We start from the raw sequence: 22,768 nt of genomic DNA, 5'->3' as shown, positions 1-22,768 counted from the left end.
TGGATTGAAAAGAGCTGTTTATGGAGAACGTGATCCACCAACCAATCTGAGGGATCTACACCGAATCGCCGTTGACGAGTGGGACAATCTGGATCAACAGTGCCTTGATGAACTTGTGGTTAGTATGCCACGATGAATGCAGGTATGCATCAATGCAAGAGGACATGCTACTGGGTGTTAGAGGTACCAGTGTGTACAACAATCTGGACCACCACTTATGAAGGTCTCGCTGTATGGTGGTACAACATGCAATGTGTGGTTTTCATGAGCAATAAAAAGGACGGAAATGATGTTTATGTTGATCTCTATTCCAACTTTCTCTACAGGTTCCAGAACTCTCGGAACTGAAGTGCTGCAAAACTTTTTTTGATGTGTGTATATTGACCAGTCTCAATATTTACCACCTCCTCAAAGGTCTCAATGGTACTAGGAAAGATTATTTGCACAAAACCCATAACATATTGCTTTCAAAATAAGATGCCGTGTCTTAACTTGAATTTCAGAAGCGTCTTTCCACAAAGCATAGCCAGTTTTTTCCTAGAGAAGCTCAAATATTACACTATCAGAAATCTTAGTGGTAACCAAAGGGATGCAGTGTGTCACATTAAGAAATTCAAGGAGTGTACGCAGCAAAGCAGCATTCTCAGAATGGGGATTATTCACTACAGACCTACCATAGTGGCTGATATTGGGCTTGCTCCTGTCTTGTTGTATAGAAATAATCTTCCATCATATGTTCAAGAAGAAGAAATATTTCTTTTTGTTGACACTGTAAGTATTGTAAGCAATCCTAATGGGGAAACTTCAACAGTTAAAAAATGTAAATAAAATTTTCTTGAAAATTAATAACTAGTTCTCTGCAAACAGAATGTCGCTAAATTTAGATAAAACTCAGTGCATGCAGTTCAGTGCTGCACAGTGCCTGACCACACCATTAGAAATAGTATGTTAGGGTAAATTGGTAAATGAAAGAGAATATTCTAAATTGTTAGCTGCTTATGTTGAAAAGAAAGTGAACTGGAAATTATACATTACAGGTCTTGTTAGATGTCTAAGCTTTACAAGTTTTGTATTATGGGTAGTATCAGATTTTGGAGATGAAAATATCAGAAAGATGGTTTACTTTTCCTGTATTCATCCACTAATGTTTTATGCTGTCATATTGTGAATTAACTCATAATATAGGAAGAAAATGTTGGTTACAAAGAATTGTGTAATAAGGATAATACCGGACCTCTCACGTATACAGCTCTATAAACTGTTGAACGTACTAACAACAGCCTAATAGTACATTTAGTCCCTTATGTAGTTTGTTGTCAACAATCAATCATAGTTTGAAAACAACTGTAACAGTCTTAAAAATAAAGCTAGATGGGGAATGGCTTCCAGTATTCTTCACTCAGTTTTATTATGGCACAGAAAGTAGCGAGGTGTTCAGCTGTAACAATCTTTGATCACCTATTCAGTGATGTAAAGACATTAATAGATAATATAAGGAACCTCAAGCACAAACTGAAATTACATCTGGTTGACAACCATTCGTATTCCATAGAATATTATTTTATCGTGTAAAAATATTTTGTGTGTGTGTGTGTGTGTGTGTGTGTGTGTGTGTGTGTGTGTGTGTGAGAGAGAGAGAGAGAGAGAGAGAGAGAGAGAGTAGCTGAGTATAATTCACTGTTCTGTAAACAAACGTAGTTTAAGACACTCATGTAAATGATCAACGTGTTGTGATTGTGATATTATTCACAGAGAAAGTGTATTATAAAAGTGATTCACTCTACATCATGACAAATTGCAATTGTGATCCATGGAACATGCAACTAACTATGCTAAGTAAAACTCATAGCTTGTAATCTATACAAATACTTAGGGGCCTACAAAATCTGATCTTTTGCAAAGAAATTGTGGTAGTAGGGAAAACAATGTTCAAAATGTAATTTTCGTCTGAAAATCTATTGTGCTATTAATTTTTTTCTGTTTGCAGGTGTACTTCATTAACTATAAATACAAAGTAAAATATAAAAAAACATTTCAGTGCCCAACTTAATTAACCCTGCGTGAGCTGTAAAACAAATACTACAACTCTCATTTGTAGTAATGATTTCATTATTTATATAATTTCACTTAAAAATAAAACAGCATTTTCACACAGTCTGAAGCAATAGAGTCACATAATTCTCACTTGATGTAAATGTCGAAATGATGAATGTTTATTACTTTGTTATTGAACATTTTTGTATGCAGCAGGCCACAGATATACATAATGTTCATGTCAATGTACAATCCCATCTGTAAAAACAAATGTAGTTTCAGGTGAGGAATCACTGTAAAATGAAGAGGTACAGGTTGCACGACTTTCAATAAATAAAAAAAAGTGTTATATTTTATAGAAATGAAATGAGATTGGAGCATGACATATGCGTCAAAACATAGTTGGGTAATGGAGAAAGATTGTGTTTTGCAGAAGGTGGTGTTTAAAAATCCTTATTTAGTATCAAAATGGTACTGAACTCTCCTCTGTGGTTCTGTGCTGTTGTCTGTGGTACTCTGTTTAACACTGTGCAAAATATTGTGATAAATTGTCCATATTTCTGTGGGATTCTTTGCTTTAAGAATGGATCTTAATATTTTCCACAGAAAAGCGGCTAAAATATTGTAATTTGCTTGAAGAACATACTTATAAATTGTTGGGGACACTGGATTGGAAGCATATGGTGATTAATAAAATTTAGCAAGACAGGTTCTCTGTTCTTGAATTACAAGAACTTATTTCTATCATTTCCTTTGTAACAGCTAATTCAGACTACAAATTTCTCTACTTTGGTGTAAGCTCCTTAGAAAGAAAATTTGACGGTAATGTATTTGAGAGTTACAGTTCTTTGGATTTAAAAGAAATGATTGAATTATTCTGATCTGTTATGTATAGCTTTACCAAATTAGTTTGCCTATTGGGTATCGTCCCTATGTGGGGAAAATAAATTGTAATCATTTAGTTGAAGATTTCTGAGAATCACAAAACTTATTTTTAATTATCCGTTAAGTAGTGCTTGAAGATTTGTTAACTGTCCATTTGACTTGAAAAAAATGTGGTAATTGAATTTTTAACAAATGAATAAATGTTAAAATGAGTTTAACTGCCAGTGTTTTTAAGTGTTGCTATATTCCTTGCAATGATTCTAATACTAGAAATGGACAGTTGCTGTAGGTGTCCTGCCAACATAATGTTCGGGTGAGTTTCAACGGTTCCGATGAACGTAGCAAAGAGGAAGTTACTCAAAAAATGTAAAAAATAGGTATAGTGATTGCAATTATCTTGAACAATTGTGATTACAGGACACATAAATATTAATAAAAACATTAATTATGAAGAGACAGAGTGACTGGCCAGTACTTACCTTAGGGTCCAAAATTCAAGTGCTGTCGATGGAGATAGATAAATCTGAAAACACTAATCCTGCCTTTCAGTACTGTTAGCTTCTTCCTCATGGAGGAAATAGGAATGGTCATTCAGACCCCAGGATGAGTGGGTCACTCTTTCCCTCATTTGTTCTGTCCTTGCAAGGCAGTGATTGCTTTGGGTTTTGTGTTAATGGGAAGTAAATTTCCATTTAACTTATTATGTGCTTGCCATGTCACTGGAAACAATAATCAGGAGTTTTGGTGGTAAAATAGTTACACATAATATTGAAATGATTATGTTAATTATAATAATTGTTATTATTGCAATGCTCATTACAGTTTCCATACTGAGTTATGGTACTGGATAAGGCACTGGACGTGGAGAGAAATGGGATTAAAACTCCTACTTGGCCATTCTGTATAGTGTTCCACGGCGTCCGTGAATTATTATAAGTGAATGCCATGATGTTTCCTTTTGAAAAGGATATCTTGGCCCTATATGAGCTTGTGCTTAACCTCAAGTGACCTCATAATTGGCAGAACATTCAACCCAAACGATTTTTCCTTTTACAGTCTCTTTGCAAAGAAAATGCTGAGACTGCTGTTTGACATCTTTAGCTATGAGAACTATTATTATAAGACATTTGTCCAATCTGTCATATTTTGTCTGTTTTAGTAACTGCATTTTCAGGTTTATTATCAATCCATTCTTGGGCGTCTGCTGTCAGTTAGTGCATACTAAAATTAAGTCTTAGCTATGTTCCATAGTCATTTTCAATTATTTCTGGATAATATTAGATTGTAAGCCATGATAAGTTGGCAAAGAATATAATCACCTCAGCTATTCATTGTTGTTTTCTTATTTCAGGGGTCAGTTGCATTATTTGACATGGTAGAATATTATGAGGCAGCTGTTCATTTGAACATATCTTCCAACCCCAATATTGGTGTTCGAGGATGGCAGGCATGTTCACGTATGATCAAGAAGGTAAGAAACATCTCATCATTAGTGTGTTATGCATGGGAACAGAAATGATGTATGTAAAGTTAATGTCACTGTGTCAGAATGGAGTGGTAGAAGAACTTGATAACCTAATTTATTGCTGAACATTATGTATACACAAATTACAAAATGTTTGTTCTTTTTTATTGATGAAAAACCAAATTATTATGACAACACAGTGAGACTGTATCTTTACAGACTCTTAAACAATTCTCTTCTCTGTTATGATGTACTAAGCTGTCATTACAATAAAACACAAAACTAGCAGTAGGATAATAGTTTAAATCATGTGCTGACAGTGTCATGTAGGCTTTTCCTTCTTTCTTGAAATCACTCTAGAGAATACTACAACAATACAGAAGTTAAATATAGAAAGAAAGAGGAAAATATAAAGACAAGGTCATCACTCACTCTAAATGACTTTCTCTTTTCCACAGAACCATAGTTGTGTGCTCTCTACATGAAACTCTTCAAATAGGAATGTGATTCATCACATTCATATCAGTACAAGATCAACCAATTTTCAAGAGTTATCTGCACTACAAAAACAAATAATATTCGCAACACACTTGTCTCCTGCAGTTCTCAGCTATTTCCAAGCTCCATATGGGAAGTCCACATCATCTGCAACAGCATTGACCAACCAAGTACAACAGGCATGGAACTCCATCACACAACCTGACATCTGGCACTTGTACAAAACAATGCATGCATGTTTGTGTGTTTGTATTCATGTTTGTATGTTTGCATTCAACATTCTAATGGTTACATCAGTTATTAACGTACCAGCATTTCACTTTTGCAGGGGCTTGTCTTGCACTTACATTAAACTGTGATCTTGCAATTTTCATCACTTATATATTTTGCTCAGACAAATGTATTCCCAAAATTTCAGTACTCTACATTAACTAAATTTTGGTGTTGTTATTTCTTTTTTTGTCAGCGTATAACATATCTTAAAAATTGTGAGCATCATAACCACCAGAAATACATTTACATTACAACAAAGAAGAAACATAAGTACAATTGGCATTAACAGATGAGGAAAGTGACATATCCAGTAGTCATATGGAAGATGAAGCCATTTCTCTGTTACATTAACGAAAGTGGGGGCCTGACACTATCTAGAAAATTTCTACTTTTGAGTTGCACCTGTTCATTTGAAATGGATCCATCTTCATGAACAAAGCAAAAACATGTGGTGTGGTATATGGGTTTTACCATGGTCAGTATATCCACCACATAGTCTGACTGACAAGGTTTTCAGATAGAAATACTATAAGGTATGTCTGGGATGAGTTGTGGAGATGAATTGCGCCCCACCAGCAGCCACCAAGGATATTTCCAGACTGACAAAGTTTTCTCTCAATGAGACTGTCTGCCAGCAGAGCTCATGAATCACCTCTCAGAATGTGATAATCGTATCCTCTACTGATTGTTTTAGTTTTGGTGGAAGAGTTTTACTGAGGTCATAACGTTTTTCTGTGTATTTTCAGTTTTAATATTTTTCTAACTACATATTGTTGATACTGTTGTGTGTTAAATGTCTTGTGATTAACCTTAATTTTTTCTGTAGCAGTTCCAAAATTCTATTAAGGAAATGTACAGGCAGTTTTTGATTTGCTTAACTTTTAAACATTGGCGTAAGAAGTTATTCAGACAAGGTTATAACTATGGACTTACTAGTGTATACTGAAAACATGTAACACACTTGTCATGTTTCATCATAGTTTACAAGATTTTTGTTATTTGTTTCAGTCTCAGGAACGTCTTTTACAAGTACTATCCTAGCCCAGGGGGTGGGGATGGGAAAGGGTTGAGGGGTTAACTTGTTTTTTATTTCTACATAATTTGTCAGTGTAAGTACAGTGCAAGAAAGTTTTCATCTTACCACTGCACACTGTCATTTCCATTCTGACTGCTGATTGTCATATTTTACCCCGTGTGTGTTTCCCCCCCCCCTCCCCCCCCCTCCAAGCACCATATCTCGATTAATATAGATTCCACAGTACTATTTGATACATTTTCACACAAACTGTTTGACTGTTTGTTTAGCGTCTAGAATGTTGTAATTTTTAAATTAGTATTGTTCACATTTTGTTTGCTTTCAGTCCTTATTGGCCGTGTAGTTTATTTTTAGTGTATACATAGTAAAATTGTCACTGAAGCCGGTAATATTTATTGAGTTTATCATTCCAAATCATTCTCAGTGCTAAATATTAAACTTCTGTGGTGAAATAATAACTATGATTTATATGAGATATTAAGAGTTCAGCATCTTATGTGAAAATAATAATCTAAAAATTTTCCAATCTTTGATTCACACTATTTTTAAAAATTGATAAAAAAAAAACAGATGTGACTAATGTAATGATCAGAAATTTTAAAAAATGGATGTTGCTTTTTTCGTACTAGAGCTTTCTGTGGAGTAATGGGTGACGAATTTTCATTTTTGTTTTATTGTAATATTTTAGGTTTTGTCGTGTCTAGAAAATGATGAGCTGTCTTGCCACAAATATGACCTCTTTTGTCCTAGTACTGTTCCCATTTCGCTGTGAGTTGGGGAAGGCTTCTTTCAGACTCTCCTTCAGTGTTCATGATGAAGTCTCCATTATCTCATCAGTTAAGTTGAAGTGGCATTATTCCAACACTGGTTTTTTAACTCTGGAAACAAGATGAGTAACAAGTAGTGAGGTCTGGAAGAACAAGCATTTCCTTCTTTGTCACAGAACTCTTGAATTGACAAAGATGAGTGCACAGGTGTGTCGTCATTGTGAAAGAACCATGGGCTGTTTTGCCACAACTGTAGTGTCTTTTTGCAGATTGACTTGTACATTCTTCTTTTTATAATGATTGTATGGGAGTGATGATTGTTTGACCTTCAGCCAAAAATTCAAAATGCTGAATTCCCTGGACATAAGGGGAAAAATACTGTGAACCTCCCTTTGGCATTGTATTGAGAGTTTCGTATCGTTTCCTGCCACTAGAGCCTTTGCAAACCCACTGTGGTGACTGACCTCCCATGTCAATGTTGCAGCAGTAGACCCACCACTTGTCTCCTATAGTGTTCCTCTGCATGAATGTTTCATTATTGTCATTTTGCTGAGAAGAACCAAACTTTGCTACAGCGTGATGCACACTCAGTTTATCAGTTAAAATCTCATGACACTAAACAACTGAATGACATTCCAACTTCTACTATGAGTTCTCTGACAATTAGAAAATTATTGGCTGCACTGGAACCTTGTGAGTGCCATCAGTTGATGTCAGACTCCTTCCTTGGTGAGTATAATCTTCAGTTGGTTAATGCTCATTTGTGAGTGGGAGAACCATTCATAACACTGTGTTTGACCTGGTGAATCATTTTCATAAGCTTATTTATGAAATTTGTACATTTCTGTAAATGTTTCTCCACATTCATGCAAAATTTCACACTGTATTCTTACATAAATTAGATATTGTAAAAATTGCCATGAACACTGTTCTGCCCTTCTCCCAAATATTAATACCTTGGATTCTAAATGAAATATGTTCAGTGTTGAAACAATCAAATTATGTGGGGGGGGGGGGGGGGGGGCTGTAACAGACACAGTGCTTACAATAGCACATTGCTGCATGAAAAAGTTTGTTTATTTTTGATCAGACATCACAGCAGTCAAAACAAAAAAGCAAAAATGAAAATTTTCAAGACAAAAATTGACTGGTGTAACAGTAGTGGTCCAAAGGGCAAGAACTCTTTGTTAGGTTGACAAACACCAAAACTGACTCAAGTTCTGGAAGCATAGGTTTCTTTTTCCAGAGAGCAAAGAGAAAGGAGTGGGCATAATGTGCATAAGAATGAGGGAGGGAATGAGGTCTGAAGCCAGTAAAAGGGGGAGTGAGCATTTGCAGAAGAAGAAAACAATGCAGATAAACTTGCAGGCATATACGAGGTGTGGCTATAAAATAACGGGACTGTTGCTGTAAAGCATTTTGTTTCAAAGACATATGTATTTAGTTAGTTCCACCCTCAATATATTTCCATCCTCTATCCTTACTACACTCCAAGTGAATTTTCCATTGATGGAAACAGAGCTGGAAGTCTTCCTCGGTGAGCTCCTTGATGACATGTGGTGCTATTTCTGTCACTGCTTCAACAAACTGAAATGCCGATTTGACCTTGGAGAATATGTAAAAGTTACATGTTGCTTGGTCAGGTGAATAACAGACAATGCAGTTTGAGCCTGAGTGTTGTCGAACTCTGGCTAACCCCCCCCCCCCTCCCCCCCACTGCCCATGGAGTTGATCAAGAATCTGAAGCTTTGAATCTTGATGTGCTCATTCGAGCTTTTTTTCACTCTTGGTGAAGTTGGGCCCTCTCAGTGCAGGGATTGGCTCTTAGTTTCTGAATCATAAATGAAAAACCAAGATTTGTCACATGTTATCACACTTTCCACAATTGTGAGAATTTTCACACACATTTTTCTCATGTGAAATTGGTTATGTAAAATTTGCCTTAAGCATTCTTTGTCAATTCCTGCAGTTTCAGCAGTCAATGAAATACTCAGCTGACTATCAGATTACCTAATTTTTTGATATTTTTATCTTTTTCTGATGAAGGATGTCCAGGGAGTTTGTCATCTCAGCCATCTTGGAAATGATTGAAACACTCAAGAACTCTTGTATGTGAAAAGCAGTCTTTGCCATTTGCTTCATTTAGCAAAATATAGTTTTCACTAGCAGTTTTTTTTTAAATTTCGTGTGAAAGTTCATGACAATTTGTTGCTTTATTATTACACTTTTTTTTCTGGAAAACAAAAAACCGCTATTACACAAATTAAGGCCACAGCCACACTAATGTGTCTGCAGACACCAGAGATACTGCATTCAGCTGTGGAGACTTCACCCTTCACAGGTATTGGTCATTCATCTTTGGCTCATGCATACTTACTCTGTAACAGCATCAGTCCCATTATTATATAGCCACACTTCGTGTAGACAGTGGTAGAGAAACCAACAATGAAACTGTTACTATTCATATACATTTTAATTTGTATTTCATCATTCTGGAGTGCCCTCCTTCCAATTCTGTTTTCCTGTACCCTTTTTCCTGTCTTTAATTTTTAATTTTTTTTTCCTTCATTCGCCATCCAGACATTGTATTATCACATTAATTTTTCTAATTTGTCGCACTGAGCAAATTTAGCCAGTCTTAAGAGTTCACTTTGACCAGATCTTGAATTTGTTTTAAAAAGAGGGTCATGCGTACTGTGGCTGTATCACTCATAAGTTACATGTGCTCTTTGGTTGGTGTTAAATGGAAACAGTTCCAAGCTCAGACAGCAGAGATCTGGATATCTCAAACTGTAGTACACCATTACAGTAAGCTTTGGACATGCTTAAGTAACCACCATTCATCACAGTTGCAGAGTGTGTGTTGCAGAGGGATGAGATTTTGTTATTTAGTTGTCTGCATCGCAAGGAAGGTAGAGACATTGAGGGAAAGGGTAGGGAAAGGGTGGAGGAATGAAGAGTGTCAACCTCAAGGCGAGCTTCTGACAAATGGAGTGGAGTAGCGGGTGCAAGTTTAGGTAAAACAGTCAATAGCAGACCTCTGGGGCACTGCTTCATAACAGTTGTGTGAGAATGGATTGGGTATATGGGTCCCGCCTGAGTTGACACATGTTTCTCTAGCTCTTCATGAGAACACAGTGGTTTCTCTCTCACAAATTAAAAGTTGTCTGTATCTACATACTCCATAAGTTACCGAATAGTGTTGCCCACAGGATGGATCTGCCGTCTGGGAGTTATAGCACCCACCCAATCAAAAGAATAACCATTGAAAAGTTGTGCACTAAATCTGTACCTTATGTCATGGAATGAAGTTTTTATATGAAAAGGTAAAAGGCTCTTTGTTAGTGGAACACCTAAATTAGAGAAACAACTTAACAATGATATTCCATTGAGGCCTACCTGATTGGAGACTTTAGACTACTTCTAGTGATGTGTTGACACAATGCCATGATGCCAGCCGGTCATGCTGATGTGATTTCTAGTATAAAATTTTGTTACAAATGTCTAAATCATCAGATAACATACATTTCACATTAATAATGTCACAACTGTAGATAAAAAAGATGGAATAAAAACTGTAAAGACTGCTCAACATTATTACCTTAACTGTATAAAACATAAAGGTTTGACCTTATCAATACTATGTAAAAGATGCAGATTTAAATGATATAGCCATATGTAATATACTGCCAAAATATACAACTGTAACCTCACTCGGCATAGAAAGCAAAATTAAAAAGCAGGAAAAGCTAGAAAAGACACACCATTACACATAAATCTGCATTCATTGGGGAAGTGTAACTACCTATTACCTGCAGCATAGTTTGCAAGGCAACTGTTATTTGTTTTGAAATAATTACTACATAAAATGTTTATCAATACAGTAAATCTTTTCACTGGTATCTTTTCTGCAAGTACAGGTCTTAGAAAAGTGAGTCCATTTAACTACCATTTCCAAGAAGCTGCTTAATCACACAGCTGATTTATGTGAAACATTTTGACTATTCAGTGACAGTTTGAAAAATGAAGTCGAATTGTTTCTGTAATCTGCCCTGCTGCAAATAGAGTATTGCTCGCCAAAGCAAACTGCAGACTTGACTGTAGTGGGAACTACTTTGGTCATGTGAATAAGCTGAACCATTTTTCAGTTTGAAGTAGTATGTGATGATACCTTGCTGTAGAAGAACAGAAAGTTACCAGGAAAATTTCTTCACTGGCAGACACAACAACTTCCTTTTAACATCATTAAGTTTATTGACAGAAGAAGGACAAAGGTTTGATACTGCCTAGTTAGTTAGTTAGTTAGTTATTTAGTTGGTTAGCTACGTGTTCCATTGATCAATCTCACGTTAACCATTATGATGTGCAAAGTGTCAAGTGCATAAGAAATGCACACATGAATCAAGGGGTGTGTGTGTGTGTGTGTGTGTGTGTGTGTTTTAAGTTTAAAATTCTTATTACCCACCCCATTCCCTTAAATGGCACAAAATGTATATATTATACCTATAGATTTATTTGTTCCTCTTCAAGAATTCATCTATAGTATAGAAGAAATTGTCAGGGAGATATAATTTCAATTTATTTTTGGAACTATTACTGCTGTCTATCATACATTTTATTTCATCTGGTAATTTGTAGAGAAGTTTTACAGCAGCATATGTTACCACATTTTGTGCCCAAGTAGTTAAGTAGAGGATAGTGTAAGTCTTTCTTTCTTCTGGTGTTATAATCATGAATGTCAATGTTGTTTTTAAACTGGTCCACATTGCTGAGAACAAATTTCATTAGTGAGTAAATGTACTGTGAGGCTGTTGTAAGAGTTTCTAACCTTTTAAACAGATACCTACAAGATGTGCGACTGTGAGCCCTACGCATTATTCTAACCACTGTCTTTTGAGCAGTGAATACTTTTTGCCTAATTGTTGAGGTACCCCAAAATATTATTCCGTATGACATCAGAGAGTGAAAGTACGCAAAGTATGTTAATTCATAATTTCTGTATCCTCAAAATTGGCAATTATTCTGATTACAAAAGTTGTTGAACCTAGTCAGTTTAGGAGATACAAAATACAAATTTTCCAATTAAGATTCTCATCTATATGTACACCCAAAAACTTAACATGCTCTACCCTGGCTACTGACTTCTGTTGATGTTTTATATTTATTGAAGGAACTGTACTCTTTGCAGTAGAAGATTGGATGTAATGTGTTTTTTCAAAGTTCAGAGAGAGCCCATTCGCAGAAAACGAATTTATAACTTTTCCAAAGACATTATTTGTATCATTTTCTATTGGAGTTTCTTTTATTGGATTAATAATGATGCTTGTGTCATCAGCAAACAGTGTCAGTTTAGCTTCCTGTTGCAGGTAAGAAGGGAGGTCATTACATATATCAAGAACAGAAGGGGACTCACGATCAAACCCTTTGGAACACCTAATGTAATTTCACCCCAGTTTGATGAAGTGACAAACTTCCTTAAATCACTTAAACTGTATAAAGAAACTTCTTGCTTCCTGTTCTGTAGATATGATGTAAATCACTCATATGCTGTTCCATTTATACCATTGAATTGTAATTTCTTTAACATTATGTCATGGTTCACACAATCAAATGCTTTGGATAAGTCACAAAAAATTCCTATTGGTGACATTTTACCATTTAACGACTATCATGTGGGCAGTAAAATTGTATATTGCTCTGTCAGTGGAAGAGAATTTTTGAAATCCAAACTGTGATTTGGTAAGTATCCCATTACTGTTGAGATGACTAACCACTCTTGAGGACATTATTTTCTCAATGAGTTTTGAAGATACTGTAAGCAGGGATACTGGCCAGTAATTATTGGTGTCTGTGAGTCCCCTTTTGTGTTGAGAGGTTTGACAATGGCATATTTTAACCTGCCTGGGAAAATACCTTGCGTTAGTGAAGCATTACATATGTGACACAGAACATCAGCTGTAACTGCTCCACATTGTTTTAATATCTTGTCAGAGATGTCATCTACTCCAACAGAACATTTATGTTTTCAAGATTTAATGATTTTCCTTATTTCACAAGAGGTTGTTAGGTGAAAATTAATGAGATTTCTCAAAACTGACTTCCATGTACTGGTTGGTTTTTTCATTTGAACTATTCACACCAGTTTTTTCGCCTGCACTTAAGAAATGGTTGTTAAATATATTAGCTACTTGTGTACTGTTGGGTAAGATGGTCTCATTCTCATTAATAGTGATACTACATACCACAGTTGTTACTTTTCCCGTCTCCCATCTTTTGACATTCCATATTGATTTTATTGCTCAAGTTGTTAATTTAATCTCTAACATACATATTTCTTGATTTTCTAACAACTTTTCTCAGTATGTTACAACAATTTTTGTAATGTAAAATTACTACTTACTAATTCTTGCTGTCTCATACAATTTCCTTTTTCTTGCTGAAGACACTTTAATAACCTGTTGTAACCTAAGGTTCCTTTGGAATCTGTCAGGTGTTACATTTAGTAATTTTTTGGGTAACAATGTTCAAAAAGGGATATAAATTTATCAAGAAATATGTTTCATTTATCATTAGTATTTAGCTCATTATACACATCTTCCCAATTAACATTTCTTAAACTTTCTCTGAACTGTTCTGTAGATATCAGGTTGAGCAATCTTACACTTTTACTTAATTGTTTGTGAATTGTACACCCTGCTAGGTTTTGTAAGTTAATCAATTGCGCATCATGGTCTGATAATCTATTTATCATAGGGAAAGCATGTGTTAGTTTGACATACATTATCTATTAGAGTGCTGCTGTCTTGATCTATACGTGTAGGGAAATTGATTACTGATTGTAAGTTGTATGTCATTAATAACACTTCTAGTTCACTTTTCCTATCAGAATTGCTTAGAAAGTTTATATTGTAATCACCACAGATTAATAACTTCTTCTTTTTGTCTGACAGACAGCATAATAGGGAGTCAAACTTTTTTATGAATAGCATCCAATCTCCGAATGGGGACCTGTACACTGCTGCCAATATAAACACTGTAGTTCACATGCACAAACATCAAATTGCTGATGGACACAAAATTTGATTACTTCTGAGTTTTGTATTTATACCCTTGTTTTGTGTAAATGGCAACTCCTCCTTTGTTCATGCTAGATCTGCAAGTGTAAGATGCTAAATTATACCCATTTATACTGACACTTTCCATCTCCACAGTTACATGGTGTTCAGTCACACAAAGTATATCAGTCTCATTCTTATTTTTGAGAACATCTAAACACACTAACAGCTCATCTACTTTATTTCATATTCACCTGATATTTTGATAAAGTAAATTGGTACTACCCGTAGCTTTATCCCTGTTTACTGTACATGAAGCTTCTTTTATTCTACACACACCAAAAAAAGTTTTGTTTCACCCCAGTTCCTAGAACTCCTGAAGATATACATTGACAGTGGATATTGTATCACAGACGCCATCCCTTTGACTGTTCAGAGATGTCACTAAACCCACCCAAAGATGTAAACAATCATGCATGAGCAGTGCCTATTAGACGGAGGGGGTCCGTCAGCCAATCAGTTCCAGTCTTTCCACTAGGAAGCAGCTACATACACGGTTCGTGTTGTCTGTAGTTCAACCATGCCTACACAGTCAGTACTACAGTTCGATTGCGTCCGCATTGTTACTTTGTGCCAGGAAGGGCTCTCAACAAGGGAAGTGTCCAGGTGTCTCGGAGTAAGCTGAAGTGATGTTCGGACATAGTGGAGATACAGAGAGACAGGAACTGTCGATGACATGCCTTGCACAGGCCTCCCACTACTGCAGTGGATGAGCACTACCTACGGATTATGGCTTGGAGGAACACTGACAGCAACGCCACCATGTTGAATAATGCTTTTCGTGCAGCCACAAAACATGGTGTTATGACTCAAACTGTGCGCAATAGGCTGCATGATGTGCAACTTCACTCCCGACTTCCAATGCTAGGTCCATCTTTGCAACCATGACACCATGCAGTGCGGTACAGATGGGCCCAACAACATGTGGGTATTAAAGGTACCGGTGTGTACAACAGTCTGGACCACCACCACTGAAGGTCTCGCTGTATGGTGATACAACATGCAGTGTGTGGTTTTCATGAGCAATAAAAAGGGCGGAAATGATGTTTATGTTTATCTCTGTTCCAACTTTCTGCACAGGTTCTGTAACTCTCGGAATCGAAGTGATGCAAAACTTTTTTTGATGTGTGTATTTGTTTTGATTGTTGTCTGACTGGACTTTGGCTTTAAACTAAAATACTTGCCTGCCTGGTGCCATTAACCACATGGATCATCCCTTGTGCACCTGTGGTTCCCCTTACAGTATCTGCTAATAGACAAGCTAAGTTATCTTTCCCCTTCCTATTTAGTTGCAGGTCATGTATAGTGTAACCCCACCTGCCAATAGCATCAACTGGAACAACACTTATGTGAGATTTTGCTGGTGTTTGGAGCATCCTGTTCAGCTCAATGTTAACATGCCTTACAGTACTGTTTACCCAGGGCTGGTCATAGTGTTGAAAGTCCTCCACAAACCCCACATTTGTGTGCAGAGTTTCTGCTCGTATTTTATCCAGGTCACTCCTAATACTATATCTTGGATTCATAGTCAGGCTGTTTCGTGCTCCCCCAACTATAATTACCTGATTTTCCTTCTCAAAGTCCCTGCTTAGCTGACCCAGGTTTTCTGTCACCTGGCTCATGCTAGCACTTGGTTTCACAAAACTTGTGACCTGGTACCCGGCACCTAATTTCTCCTGAAGCTGCTAGCCTACACCCCTCCCATGTGTGCTACTTATAAGCAGAATTCCTCTTTTCCTTTTCTGATTTGATCCCAACCTGTCATTTTTCTTTGAGCTAATATTCTGCTTCAACCTAAACTGTGTGATCAAAAGCATCCAGGCACCTAGATGAAAATGACTTTCAAGTTAGTGGTGCACTCCATTGGTCATCCTGGAATTCAGTATGGTGGTGGCCCACTCTTAGCCTTGATGACAACTTCCACTCTCGCAGGCATATGTTTAATCAGGTGCTGGACGGTTTCTTGTGGAACAGCAGTCCATTCTTCATGGAGTGCTGCACTGAGGAGAGGTATTGATGTCGGTTGGTGAGGCCTGGTGCATAGTCGGCATTCCGAAACATCCCAATGGTGTTCTATAGGATTCACATCAGGACTCTGTGCAGGCCAGTCCATTACAGGGATGTTATTGTCGTGCATTATGAACAGGTGCTCGATCGTGTTGAAAGATGCAGTCACCATCCTCGAATTGCTCTTCAACCATGGGAAGCAAGAAGGTGCTTAGAACATCAACGTAGGCCTGTGCTGTGATAGTGCCATGCAAAACAACAAGGGGTGTAAACCCCCTCCATGAAAAACGTGACCACACCATAACACCATCGCCTCTGAATTTTACTGCTGGCACTACACACAATGGCGATGTTTACCGGGCATTCACCGTACCTACACCCTGCCATTGGATCGCCACATTACTGTGATTCTTCACTCCACACAACGTTTTTCCAGTGTTGAGTCATCCAATGTTTATGTTCCTTACACCAAGTGAGGTGTTGTTTGGCATTTACTTGCATGATGTGTGGTTTATGAGCAGCCGCTCGACTGTGAAATCCAAGTCTTCTCACCTCCTGCCTAACTGTCACAGTACTTGCAGTGGATCCTGATCCAGTTTGGAATTCCTGTGTGATGGTCTGGATAGATGTCTGCCTATTACACATTACAATCCTCTTCAAATGTCGGCAGTCTCTGTCAGTCAACAGATGACGTTGGCCTGTACGCTTTTGTGCTGTATGTGCCCCTTCATGTTTCCACTTCACTATCACATTGGAAACAGCAGACCTAGGGATGTTTAGGGGCGTGGAAATGTTGCGTGCAGACATATGACACACCTGACACCCAATCACCTGACCACGTTCGAAATTCGTGAGTTCCACGGATCACCCCATTCTGCTTTCTCATGATGTATAATGACTACTGAGGTTGCTGATATGGAGTACCTGGCCGTAAATGGCGACACAATACACCTAATAGGAAAAATGTATGTTTTTGGGGTTGTCCAGATACTTTTGATCACATAGTGTACATTCAACTACATCTGGATTAGGTCCTTCCTCCACTGCTTCAGATAGCAAGCCAAACTGATTTACTAATGAATTTCAGCACCCCATCTCTTTTTCCTCCTTTAGCCTACATAATTCCACCTTTTCATTTTCTGAATGAGATTTTCACTCTGCAGCGGAGTGTGCGCTGATATGAAACTTCCTGGCAGATTAAAACTGTGTGCCCGACCGAGACTCGAACTCGGGACCTTTGCCTTTCGCGGGCAAGTGCTCTACCATCTGAGCTACCGAAGCACGACTCACGCCCGGTACTCACAACTTTACTTCTGCCTGTATCTCGTCTCCTACCTTCCAAACTTTACAGAAGCTCTCCTGCGAACCTTGCAGAACTAGCACTCCTGAAAGAAAGGATACTGCGGAGACATGGCTTAGCCACAGCCTGGGGGATGTTTCCAGAATGAGATTTTCACTCTGCAGCGGAGTGTGCGCTGATATGAAACTTCCTGGCAGATTAAAACTGTGTGCCCGACCGAGACTCGAACTCGGGACCTTTGCCTTTCGTGGGCAAGTGCTCTACCATCTGAGCTACCGAAGCACGACTCACGCCCGGTACTTACAGCTTTACTTCTGCCAGTACCTCGTCTCCTACCTTCCAAACTTTACAGAAGCTCTCCTGCGGAGGTAGGAGACGAGATACTGGCAGAAGTAAAGCTGTGAATACCGGGCGTGAGTCGTGCTTCGGTAGCTCAGATGGTAGAGCACTTGCCTGTGAAAGGCAAAGGTCCCGAGTTCGAGTCTCGGTCGGGCACACAGTTTTAATCTGCCAGGAAGTTTCTTTTCATTTTCTAGTTCAACCTTAAGGGCACAAATTTTTGCCTTCTGTTGAGCAATTTTTCTGTTCTTTCTACATTACCTACATTGCCACGGAAGAACCTCATTATCTACCACCATTTCCTCGCTGCTACATTTGCCTCAATGAAATCATAACCTACAGTCTTCACAGAACACCCCCTCTTTCAGATTTCTACAGCAACTGCCACATTTTTCGCACATGGTTTGATAGGAAAAATTACACAGAAGCAGAGAATTACTTGGCACAAGAGCACAGAAGTTTTAGTAACCTGTACTAATACACAACTAAACACTAATGTCAACAAAATTTTAAACGTACTTTTGAAAGTATTACTTGATTACCTAAACTATGTGACAGGCATGAATTAATTTAACTTTGAACTGCTAAGTCTAGTCAAAAATAAAGATCTACACTCACACAAAATTTATGCCTAAAATGTAAACAAAACTAACGACTACCGGCCTTTATGAAATACTTTCTTTTCAATCGAAACATGCTCAAACAAGCGAAACCTTCAATAGCTATCCTAGAACCTACATAAAAGGCAACAGTATGCTTTAACAAAAGCAAAAGTTGATTAATTTGATGGTGTGGAAATTATGGAAGGAGGGTCACAATGTCAGGTGGAGTGGGGCTCAAGTACCTATTCCAGAGAAAAAGAAGCAAAGTGCACACAATTAAGATTTCATTGACAAGTGGACGAATGTGGGATTACTCAATGATTTCCATGATCTTATAAATGACACAAGGAAATATCAAGTATGCATAAACTTCACAGCTTTTATCACACTACCTGAATTTCAAGGGTAGCAAGGAAACTAAGAAAAAAGTGATTCTTCAATATCTCCAAGCGTATTTCATGACAAAATGGTGTACATCAGCACACCTGATGATGGCATTAAGGTTGAATGCCAAAATATTGTGTCCTTTGTACACACTCACACCAGGCTGTTCACCCGAGATTTATTTCGTGAAGAAAAAACTGTTGTCTGTAGTATTTTGGTTTCAAAAGGTGTCAGGACAAACAAGTCATAATCTATCATCTGCAAATGAGATGACATTAGACTTTTAAAAGAATGTGAAACACTTGAATTGAAGTGGCTTGTGGTTTATTTAGATGAAACATTGATTCATATAAATTACACTTGAATAAATGTTTGCTAAATGACAAGGAGTATTGTCAAAGGAATGTGTCAGTCAATATTCAAATGTAGTTTATACATGTGACGATATAAACCTCGTCATCATTGTTGTCTGCATCTGTAACAGCAGATTACAAATCAACAGAGACAGCTGAGGAAGATATTGACGTCACTGTAGAAGATAGTTGTATGGATATAACCAGCAAAGCATCATGAGAGCAAGGTTAAGATAAGTATACTGTATGCCCTGTTTCTGTTCTTATTTTAATTGGGCAGTTAATTTAGTGGCACACATAAATATGTAACATAGTGTTTGAAATTGACAGCTTTCAGGTTGAAAGCCTAAAGGAAATATCACAAAAAATGGATTTTTTCCACATCAAATCATGAATGTCATGCAAACCATGCCTTAAAATTAGAGGATTTCAGTACCTAAGGCACTCTCATTGTAGGCTCTGGAGATTTCAGTCCACTGTCAATAACCTGACCCTTCTAGAAGTGGCTATTCAGCAGGCTTCCCTATAGAAACGTCACTGTATTGGTATGTACTTTGACTTCAGTAAGGCATTTGACACTGCTTGGAGACACAGAATTCTAGAGCAACTTCATCAGTGGGGCTTTAGTGACCAACTCCCCATCTTCATATGGTCTTTCCTGTCTAAATGGTTTTTCAAGTCCAAATTGGTGACACACTGTCACATTGTTTTGAGCAGGAGAGTGGTGTCCCTCAGAGCAGTGATTTGTTACCCTCTTTGCCATAGCCATACACAGTACCATGTCCTCAGTAAGGGGTGCCTTACAATGCTCCTTATTTGCAGATGATTTTGCAGATTTCTGATCCTCCTCCAGTGTTGCTACAGTGACTTGTCAGTTGCAATTTACAGTGCAGAGGTTAGAGGAGTGGGCTGCAAAGATGTGTTTTTCAGTTTTCTGCAGATAAGTGTGTTTATGTTGACTTTAATTGTTCTCGTCGTATTTTTAATTTACCCAACTTGCATATGAGGGGTACCGTTCTAAACTTTAAAGACTCAGTGAAGTTTCTGGGCCTCATTTTTTACTCTAAATTGCCATGATTGCCACACATAAGAGACAGAAAGCCAGAACCCAGAAGGCACTGAATGTCATAAAGTGCCTTAGTCACAAGACTTGGTGAGCAGACAGGGTGCATCTGCTCCAGTTTTATAGGATTTTGTGTGTACGTGGCTAGACTATGAGTGCACAATGTATAAATCGGTGAGGCCTTCCTGACGCTACCCACCAAGAGGGGATTAGGCTGGCCATAGGTGCTTGAGGGATCCGCCCCATACCTAGTTCCTGTGCTGAAGCTGGGGGAACCGACACTCTCCCTCTGGTGGCAGCTCCTCATTGTGTATCAGGCATATAAGTTCCTCATGGCTCCGAATTCACCTGTATACCATACTGTTGCTTTTCCACCTCTGGAATGCATTTTCTCCAATTGTCCATGAGCAACAAGGCTGTCTGGGATCCGTGGGAGGTGTGTACTGTAGTCACTTGGTGTGGAGCAAGTATAATCTCTAATCCAGTGTTTTAAATGCCTGCCGACATGGTTACCGCAGAGGCCCAGACTAACTTTAGATTTAGTGCAGTAAAGGAGAGGTTGCACTCCTACATATGTTATTAATACATTATTTAATGATCCTTTGACTGAGGACTACAACTCTACAGCTATCTTTACAGATGGATGGAAACACAGGGACTCTGTTGGTTGCTCTGATGTTTTCTCTGATCATGTGCTCACCATCCGACTACCTCAAGACTTTACTGTTTTTGCCGTGGAAGTATATGAGATCTTGCAGGCACTGGAGCTCATGAGATGTGCTTCAAGTACAAAATTCCTTGTCTGTTCTGCTTCTCTGAGTGTCCTTTACTTTCTACAGTGCTTGTACCCAGGAGATAAAGTAGTCCATAATACCCCGGATGCCCTCCTCCAATTACAATGACTGGGCAGGGAGGTGTCTTTCCGCTGGGTGCCAGGGCACATAGGTGTTATGGGGAATGAAAGCACAGATGTAGCAGCCAAGGATCCATGTCAGAATCATCAGTTAGTTCGATGTGTCATCACCTCACTATTGAGATTCAGAGTCATGAGTCAATAGGAGGTTGAGTGGCCGGAAGTGACAGACAATAAGGTCCGTCTAGTAAAACCCACAACATGGCCGTGGTGTACCTCCTTCCAGCCACATAGATAGGACAAAGTCTTCCTTACTTGTCTTCATACAGGCCACGGCCCTATAACGCGTGGCTTCTTGCTCCGGTGAGAGGACCCTCCAGTGTGTGGTGCGTGTAGTGTACAGTTCACTGCATACCATATTTTATAAGACTGTGTTTTATTTTCAGATCAGAGGGTGGCATCAGATTTGCCAACAGACCTGCCCTCTATTTAAGTGACTTTCAAACGAATGTGGTTAAAGTTTTAAAGTTTTGTGAATCGCCCAGTGTGTTTCCTAAGATTCTTAATGTGCTAACCAGGTGATGGGCTCACCCACATTTTTTGAAAGTGGTCAGCCAGTCACATTTGCCTGTGCCATTGTCTTACCACCTCTGCCATTCCACCTGTGTTTTAACCCTGGAATAGCACCTTTTATCAATTCTCTATTGATTTAATTCATGTGAGATTGAATGATTGTGTGGGTCAATGCGAGGTGAGTATGGGTGCAGGAGTATCGTTTTGTAGGTCTCATCCACATTGTTTGGAACAATTTTAGCGATTTTGTCCACATTTGTTTCTTTTAATATATGTCAGAGTGCCGATACTCTCATCATTGAGTGCCCATAAAGTCAAAACACACTCACTCACTCACTCCCCCCCACCTCCTCCTCCTCTAATGATGAGGTTGCCGTAAAGTCTGCTCTCTCTTTCAAGTTGCCAAAAACACAAAACAAGGGATATAACAGTATATCTAATCCAGCAGTTTTGGGCCGACAAGCAAGCAACGAAAATGTATCTAGTGTCTTCCAGGCTGTTAAGTTATCACATCTAGTCCCTGAGGAACAACTTTCAGGGGAAAGTAACAGATCTTTCATAAAAAAAAAAGAAAAAAGAAAATGGCCAAATCTGTCTGTCCATACCAAATTAGTCCTGTCCAATGTGTCAAATATTGACCAACTGGTAAATGGAATATGGACATTGAGGTCAACCTGAGGCAATATACAATCCCCTAATATAAGCCATCCATCATTATAAGGTCACCAAGTGAAGCAAGTGTTAATGGACAGAGGGAGCCTAACAGCTAAAATGGCTCCCATTTCCCAATTGAACAACTTTTAACACAGTAAAGACCCTGTTGCTTACATCTACAGGGGACACAGTATAAATCTACTGATACCCGTATTCAAAGGGGGTTCAGCTTCCAACTGAACCAAAGGTCAAGTACCTGTCATGCCAACAATACATATCACTTGTCACCTGTGTGATACTTGACAAGTGTACAAGCAAGGGGCTCTCACTAATCTGATTTTACAACTTTCACAAGAAAGAGAGAGAGAGAGAGAGAGCACAATGTGGTATGGCATTCTGTATGCACCTGATGCAGGAGTCAAGTTAAGAGTATCTGCAGAACTTAATCTTCTGTGTCTTGTCAATATGGGTGATAATAGGTATTCCAGTACTGCGATGGTGTCATTCTTTGTCATTGATCTTCAGTTCTCCTCCCCTATCCTTTTAAATACTGATGAATGAAAAGAA

The 22,768-nt window shown here is 38.3% G+C and overlaps 1 protein-coding gene across 1 annotated transcript in view; it reads left to right on the top strand.

Annotated features, from left to right (window-relative positions):
• The window catches only part of LOC124722193 (protein phosphatase 1 regulatory subunit 37), a 242,714-nt gene that overhangs the window by 93,942 nt on the left and 126,004 nt on the right, over positions 1 to 22,768 (top strand). Inside the window, exon 4 of the mRNA XM_047247391.1 lies at positions 4,271 to 4,390. Within this exon, the coding sequence (XP_047103347.1) occupies positions 4,271 to 4,390 (120 nt within the window). The remainder of the gene's footprint in view (positions 1 to 4,270; positions 4,391 to 22,768) is intronic.

This window comes from Schistocerca piceifrons, chromosome X (assembly GCF_021461385.2).
Source record: "Schistocerca piceifrons isolate TAMUIC-IGC-003096 chromosome X, iqSchPice1.1, whole genome shotgun sequence".
Lineage (NCBI taxonomy): Eukaryota > Metazoa > Arthropoda > Insecta > Orthoptera > Acrididae > Schistocerca > Schistocerca piceifrons.
The sequence above is the reverse complement of the archived record's forward strand: the minus strand, read 5'-3'. Positions and strand labels throughout refer to the sequence as shown.